The following is an 8,505-nucleotide window of genomic DNA, read 5'->3' as shown; positions in this document are numbered from 1 at the left end:
GCTGATAGCAATTAGTGGGGAGCAGAAAAAAAAATGCTCCATCACTGGAGCCGGGATCAAGGGTACCCAGAAGATAAATGGGGAAGGAGAGGAGGCCCAGAGGTCCTGACCTGTGGGCAGAGAGAGAGCGAAGATGCTCCCAGGATTTTGAGTTTTCTTTATTTTTCTTATCCTTTTTTTATCTGGCCGCACCTTCCATCTGCATAAACAGCAGTCAGTTTTGGGTCAGGAAAACCACCATCCTCCCAAATTTAGTTCAATCATCAAAATCATGGTAGGTGAGATAATGGAGAAGAATTCTGACCCAATTTTGCTGACAGACACCCGCCCTGGTGCAAGCAAGGCAAGTGGATGTCATCGGGATGCAGGGGCCTTTGTCCATATCCTGTAATATCCTGACAGGGCCTCTGTCACAACTAGACCTGACCTGGATGCAAACAGGTTTGTAGAGATGGGTAATGATATAAATTGCTGCCTGCTGGCACACATTCTTGGCATGGCCATGGCCACCATTGAAGAAGTTGTACAAGTGCAGCAGAATTATGTGAGTGCTCACAAAAATATCCCTGAAACTGTAAAAGGCTTCCAGAAATTAGTTGGGATTCTCCAGCCATGATACAAATATTGCTCATTTACCTGTTTAATGCCCGTCACAGTAATGCCCCAGTATGTCAACCAGAAAGGCTACTCCTTCATTGTGATGCAAGACTGGGTGGCTCACCACTTTGAAGTTTATAGCAGCTGGCTTGCCAACATGCAAGATGTTTGGATTTCTAAGGGCTCTGTCTTATACGAAAGGATGGTAAGGGACATTTTGACCACCCTAAACAAGAGAAAAACTGGGGTCTCTGCTTATATGGGAATCCTTGGTAACCCACTTGGATTACAATGTACACATTCTTGTTAATGAGCCCTTGCCTGGATTATCCCAGAATTGCTTTGGATAGCAGTCAAGTGCTGCCTGAATGCAACTCTGAGAGCAAAAGCTGAGACAGGAAGTCTTCCCTGTCCCTAATGTTATTTTGGTATATTTTATTTGGCTCAGTATTAGGAAAACAAGATAGAGGTTTTCAATAGGGAAGGGAGTAAGGAGGCAGGAAGGGCTAGTAAATATCACCAGCCAGAAACTCTTAGGATGTCAGAGTCCAGCAGTGCTGCAAGTGTCAACAGCTCAAATATGATACAGGAAGTCCTCTGCCAATACTTTGTTGCTGAAGCAACAAATGGTAAGGAAAATATGAATTAACATCCAGTACCAATGGGCTCGGTTCCATCTTGGGACCCTGTGCTCCAAAGGGTTGCAGCAGCAGAAAGTCTGCAGGTTCTAGTTCAGGGACAACCTAGCACAGGGCTGGCCAGGGAAAGTCATGACCAGGCCCCCTAGTGGATATACTTATGCAGAATATCCCATTAGCAGCCTCTATGGCAGGGTCCTCTCCTGGTTGCTGTCTCCCAAGAGAATATCTGGGGTTAATTTACCCTTTCTGAAAATCCCGCCCCTCTGCGCCAGCAGGTGTGAATCAGCCCAGTAGCTGCTGTGGGCAACAGATTGAGCAGTAAATTAGCTCATGTTAGTCATCTTCTTTCCAATTACATACAGTATAGTGCATGCTGGTTTCATCATCACGGGATGTGGGTGAGGGCATGGGAACAATTTTCTGACAGTGTAATCATCAATTCTTTGAAAAGATGTCTCTTGTTGATGCTCATCAAAGCATTTAAAATAAAAAGCTGTTTTCCCTGGTAGAACAATGGCATCACCGATTTTATAACAAACGTTCAACAAACAAGAATCCAATCCAGCACATAAACTGGGGCTCAGATGTGGGTGTAGGTGACACTTGTGGAGATGTTCTGTGTCCCAGCAATCAGAATTACATGTGATCTGTTTGAGCAAGTAGTGAAGGGTTCATTGCATATGAATAAGGCAGTCTGGAAGGTGTAAAAGAGAATAAAAGCAAAGTTGTTAGACAGGAAGGTACTTAACCAACACTGGTGGAGGAAATGCTAGGTTACTAGGTTCAGCTGTGCTCTCAGCGTTCCTTTCTCAATGGTCTGACTAACAAACTGAGGCAAATTCATCGCCATTTGCCTGATAGGGATCTCTCATTTTTGTAGTGTCTTACATATTATTAACATTGTGGTGTTTAGTCATGATACTAATAAAAGACAGTGTATAAGTAGGAAAAAAATAACAGTACAAATAAAAGCAGTTCTAAAGGTTTTGCTTCCTGTGTTCATCTGCAATCTTAGTATGTAATCCTCCTCCTGCTTTTACCAATTCTCCATATCCTGACAACCATTTTTTGTTCTTCTCTTATTCAAATGCTACTCAGATGCCTTCCTTATCTCCCACTCTAGGAATATTTTATATTTTGGCATGTCTTTCTTCTTTCCAAAGACCTTAAGGTGCCCTGCATGGCAATTCATGGGATGTGGCCATTTGTGGCGTGTGGAGACCTCTGCATGGCTACTAACACTTTCTTCCTCTATAGTTAGTTCAGCAGAGTACTGAAGTCATCAAGTTGTAATAGATTCTAAAGAAAAACATTAGGATTTCATTTGGATTCTGTCCAGTCCCAGTCTCTCAGATTTAGAACAAAGCTACCTGCTGGCCGTATCTGCATGAGATGCTGACTGCACAGTATCCAGATACTACTGTGCAGTAGCATCATGTGGCAACAGTGATGCAACGCTATTGCGCAGTAGTCACAAAAAAGATCCAATGTCTATATTTAATCCATGATATTTTGTATCCAGGAGGTTGATGAAGTGAAGTTCATAGCCTCCTCTCTGAGAAGTGTTTTGTAAGTTTCCTTTGAGGATTAGAACTGACAGATCCAATCTCTCCATTCTAATCCTCAAAGGAAACTTACAAAACACTTCTCAGAGATGAGCCTATGCACTTCACTTCATCAACCTCCTGGATACAAAAAATCATAGACATTGGATTTATGATGCATTATAACCTGCTTGACTTCTGACTCCCCAGGTACCTTTCCACTATTTAACTGCTACATTCAATCCCCTTCTCCCCACCCACCCAGCCTGTCTCTCATCCACTGACTCCTCAGCTTACATCTTCACTGACTGCCTGTCTTGCATGCATACCAACCCATCCTCTGGCTTCTTCACTATTCATTCCATCCAAGAGCACACACCAACTGCAGAGACTTCCTCAGCCTGACGAAGGGTTTTTAAACCCGAAAGCTTGCTAAAAAAAAAAAAATCCAACTATTTAAGTTGGTCTAATAAAAGATATCAGATTCACTCAAAGAACCTGGTCTGGCTATATCCTAATGCCATTCAGCTGTAGTGATGGGCTTGCTATTACTGTTAGTACCTGGGCCACATGGGACAGTTTATACCATTTAGTGTAAAAAGTATGGATATGAACTTTTAATGGACTTCAGTTATATAGGTCTTTTATTTGGATTGTTTTAACTTAGTAGATTTTAAGTGGCCTTTTTGGTGTGTCATCCAAAGCATGTCAAGTATTGGGACATCTACTCCCTCCTTTTGGGAAACAATCCACAGCCAGATACATCTGCAAGAAAGCTCTTTCTGTCATTCAGCCCACATTTTCCTTTCCGAAATTCATCCCAGTACTCCTAACACTACTTCCCTGCATCACAATAAGTAACTCCTTTCACGGAAGCAAGAAAGAAAATAGAAACTGCAAAAGGAAACAAAGATACTGTTGATACACATGATACTTTTGCAGGTCCTTCTTTTGCCATGTGTAAGGGAAGAAAAGAGAAAATAGTTACTAAAAGCTAACTGGTAATAGAGGGAAGAAAATTAGGGAATCATGGACAATTTGTGTGATACAAAGAGGTTCTTTGGGGAGTGATACCATATATACTCCATTCAGATCCAGTCTTGCATGAATAGAGCAATTTTACAAGTGTTTGTATTTGGTAATAATAATAGCTAACTTTAAATAGATTGCATGTACTTTTCATATGGCGTACTTTATGATCCCACAAACAAGAATTTAAGAAGTTGTTAATTTGTTTCTTATGTGATGATTTGAAGTTAAAACTAATCATGAATGATGTAGTATTTTTTGTGTTGCATGTTGGTAAGAACAAAGGGGAGGGAGAATGTATCTGACCAGGGTTTCATTTTTAATTTTTGTGAGAAAAGCCAAAATTTGGCTGAGAAATTTTCAGTGCTGGCAAGAAATCTTCTGCAAAAGTTAAGTGCAGAATTTACACAACATCAGTCTGTTATGGTACTTCTGCCTCAGTTTATACCAAATCTAGCTGGTACTGCAAGATTATTTCTTGGAGCACTGCCAGTAGCATTCTTTTCTGGAGGCTATTCAGTACTGCTGCAGAGATTTATGTTGTAAATATATTCCCAACAACACATTTAAATGTAATTTAGCACTAATAAATTAGAGGCCTTAATGTATGTGTGTTTGTGTTTGCTGAAGATTTAAAAATTTCACCTCAAAACTACAGCCATCACTATGATCTTGCATTGTAACATGGTAATCAGTCTTCGCAACTAATGTTTGGTTCAGGATTTTTAATATAGTACAAGAGTTTAAAAGTGCTTACACTTTCATGGCATACACTGCTGTTTGTTTTAGTCTCAGCACTTGGAATCATGTAATCACTCAAAGCCTGATCCTGCAAACACTTGCAGTAGTAAGCACTATTCCTGGAAGAAAGTATCTGCAGAATGGTTCCTGATAGTGATAATGCACTCTTGTATACCATGCTCCAGCCATACTTGTAAGGCTACTCAAGAAAAGAGGGAGTGCAGAGAGCCAGCTTCTTATGACTGGGAACTTCAGGCATGAGGAGTCAAAGCACCATCCGTGGTACAAGATACTTCAAAGAAAGTGGAGTCATGCTAGGAAAAATCACCCTGCAATAGTGACTTGTGCCACTCTAGGCGGTTGGACTGTTTTTGTCCTCCTCAAGCAGAGTGTTTTATAGCTATTGTTGCATTAAAGCATACCAGTCATCTTAGGCTGTTAGGTGTGCAAACACCTAAATATAATTCACAAGATAAACCTAGAATTTTCAAATAGGAATCAAATGTCAAAAACTTTCTGGAACCTGTTGTAATCTTTCTGAGTTCTTTGCAGCAGAGGAATTATTCCCCCCCCCCCATCACAAAATGGTGAAAGCTAAGAGCTGGCATTTTCTGAGGCCTGTCTTAAGTCTAATAAGGGGTGCCTTGAGTCTAAAAAGGCAGAGAATCATTGGCATAGTGTTTGCCCAGTTGTCCTGAGCAGCAGTTAATAGTTTATGGGAAGAAATAATTGAAGAGAGAGCAGAGGTAATTGCCAGAGAAGTGCTTCTGGAAAGCTTACATATTTTACAGAACATCATTTACAATATAAAGGAGAAGAAAGAAGAGAAAGAGGGTGAGGGAAGAGAAGTAATAAGAAAAAAGAAAATTCCTGACAGTGGAGTTGTTAATGGCCTGAGGGGAAATCAAATAAGCAAAATCAAGAGGAGAGGAGGCTGGAAATGAAGGAACAGATGGATTGGAAAGAGGTTACAAGGTTTACAGACCAAATTCAGTGCTTAACATTGGAGCTGGTAAATGAGAAGATTACACTTTTGAAAATAAGGATCCTAACAGAACAGAAAAGAAACAGATGAAGGATAGAATGGACAGAACAGGAGAAATTGTTAATGGTGTGGAGTTGGAGTTGGAAATAGCTTTCCCCATTCAAAGAGAAAGCAGTTAAGATGGAGGAGATGAAGTGGGAAAAGGGCAAGAAAGAATATGAAATAAAGCAAAAAGTTAAAGCGTAGGTCTATAAGACTAAAAAGAAATTTCAGGAGTGAATCAGCATAACCCCCTAAAATGTGTCTTGGACTGCCTTTCCCACACCAGAAGAGAAGGCTGCCTAGCCTGGATCCACCAGTATAAATACAATAAGGCTGAAAAGACAAATACAAGTGTTAGCTATCACTCTCCCCACTGTCTCAAGAGAGTGACAGCCAGCAGAGCTCAGATTCATCCCACCTGCCAGCTAAAAAGCATGACAACTATCAGGGTTCAGCTGTTTTCAATGAATGTGACAAGAGATCTCTACATCAAGGAATGTAATATGGACACTATATACTTCACACCGAGTTATGTCAATAACTAGGGAATACAAGAAAGATCTTGTATTGACCTTGCACTGTTTCAACATTTATTTGCCCTGAAATAGTATCATACAAATGTTTTTTACAAAGTGCTGCAGTTGTGGGAGCATAACAATCATATCCTTCTCCTTCTCCTTGGCATTATTCTTGTCCTTGCCTGACATATAACACCACGCATACAGTTTTTTCCCTCATTTGCTCCAGGGATAATTTTTTGGGGGTGTTTAAAGATTTAAAAATGCAGTGTAGAAAGAGCATTAGCATATTTGTTAAAATTGTTACAGCATATTCCTTTGCATTTATTTTGCTTCAGAGTTAATGACTGTCTTCAGTAGAAATACTTCTGATTTACACAGTTGTGAGGGGAAAGCCAGGTCATATAAACTGATTGTGATGAGGCTGATGTATTAATATGTGGTCATTAAATTTTCCATGTGTGGTCTTTGGCCAGAGGATTGTTTTTATGGAAATGTTGAGATGAATTGGACGACTTGTTCCTGAGATAAGAACTTTAGAAAAAAAAAATACATGTTATTGAAAATATTTCTAAAGATTTTTTTTGTCACATCATATGTAAGAAATGGTTCAGCCTAGAAACTTCACATTTGTTTTATTCAAGAATCCTTGGTGAGACTTCATGCACAGCAGTTGCTTGGAGAGGACAGAATTTAGTTATGGAGTTATTCACTAGCAATTTGCTACGGTCCTAAAATTCTGTCAGAGGGTTGCCAAAAATGTTGAAGCCCTGTCAAGGCTGACATAATTCAGGTGCTATCCCAAGAGCCCAGTGAAGATTGGGAAGTGTGCCAAAGGTTTAGCGTTAATATGCAAACCTGCCTAGATTTCTCCTCCAGGGTTCTTCTTTCCCATGTGGATTTTTATGGCATTCAGGTCTCACAAGAACTCTGGTCGACATAATTCCCTGTGGAATTTTACTTACTTTGCAGAAGAAAGGAGAGCACTGTCAGTGAGTCAACTGCAGTTACTTGATTTTTTGCACCGCCATGGATGCAAATGAGAGCCGTCTGAGAGCTGCTCTAATCTATGCCAAGTGAAAGTGGGCCCTAAAACCACTGTGCAGAGGATTGTTTGCACCAGTATAGTTACACGATATAAATGCACCAGAGCCAAAACATCCTACTGCAAACAGCTGGCAGTAGAACAGCTTACCCTATAAACTGTCAGAATCATGGAAATTATGTCTGGAAGAGACCTCAGGAGGTCATGTAGTCCAATCTCCTGTGCACAGTGGGATCACCCTTGTTTAAACAATTCTAGACAAGCTGCACCGGTTTAAGTCCTTTTTAGTACTGGTGTATTATATTTACAATAAGGGTTTGCTTTGCGGCAAGAGTTGCCACTGTAGACCATCCATCAGCTGGAGAATACGGAGGTACATTATGGTCCAGCCTCTTTTTTCTCCCTGCTCAGACACCCACTCAGTTACACTGTCTGAAAGAATCACACAGACAACGGGGAAACTGATTCCCCCCCTCTGCAGGGGAGAGGATGAAAATGACTGTACAAAGTTCTGCAAAATATGTGAACTGAACAGTTGTGTTAAGGATTTTACAAAGAGAGAAAGAATGATCCAAGAAGTTCACAGAACATTTATAATGCTGTCTTCAGTCACATGGTTACATATTGCTCTTTCTATTGTGCCCTTGTGTTATTAAAGGCATGATCCTATAAAGTGTCAAGTGCAAGCATGAGGGCCTGAGTCTTTTTTACTCCCACAGCCTTCAGTGGGAATTGAGAGCACCTTCCAGTTGCATAGCTGGGATAGATAACAGAAACAGACTTAGGCTTTCCTTTGGCCATATACTGTACTGCTAAAAAACCTTGGGTTGTTGTTTTTACTGTTCTCTAGGCCTTCTCCTGTTTTGACTGAAGTCAATGGTATCTTTCTCAAATGGATAAAGAAAGGAGCAGGACTGGGTCCTCGATCAGAAGCCGTTGATTTCCAGTAGCTGCAGTTGGAAAATGGCAAATAAGACAAGTTGAAAACTCACAGCAGCACAATACAAGTACAACATCATCTCTTTATGAAATTCTTTTCTTTATCATGCCTCTCTCATCCCTCCTTATTTTTCATCCCATGTCTACTTTAAACCAATGCCCCTGCCTTTGTGCTTGCCTTAGTTGTATCATGAATATGATACAACTGTGAAGTGCAAAGCTCACTCAAGCATGAGGCAAAAAAGAAAAAAGAAGACAAAGACGACACCCCAGACATTCACTGTAGGCACAGAAAAATGCAGAGTAAAATGCTGATTCCAGCAAGCATGTGACCTTGTAACAAATGCTATCTAGGACACACACACACACACACACACACACACACACACACACACACACACACACACACACACACACACACACA

The 8,505-nt window shown here is 40.6% G+C and overlaps 1 protein-coding gene across 1 annotated transcript in view; it reads left to right on the top strand.

Annotated features, from left to right (window-relative positions):
- The first annotated feature begins 5,717 nt into the window (after positions 1–5,717).
- Positions 5,718–8,505, top strand: part of LOC109315922 (serine/threonine-protein kinase WNK1-like) — a 156,257-nt gene continuing 153,469 nt past the window's right edge. Inside the window, exon 1 of the mRNA XM_019543883.1 lies at positions 5,718–5,779. Within this exon, the coding sequence (XP_019399428.1) occupies positions 5,718–5,779 (62 nt within the window). The remainder of the gene's footprint in view (positions 5,780–8,505) is intronic.

Source organism: Crocodylus porosus, unplaced genomic scaffold, assembly GCF_001723895.1.
Source record: "Crocodylus porosus isolate Cpor-Errol unplaced genomic scaffold, CroPor_comp1, whole genome shotgun sequence".
Lineage (NCBI taxonomy): Eukaryota > Metazoa > Chordata > Crocodylia > Crocodylidae > Crocodylus > Crocodylus porosus.
This window is presented reverse-complemented; position numbering and strand designations above follow the sequence as displayed.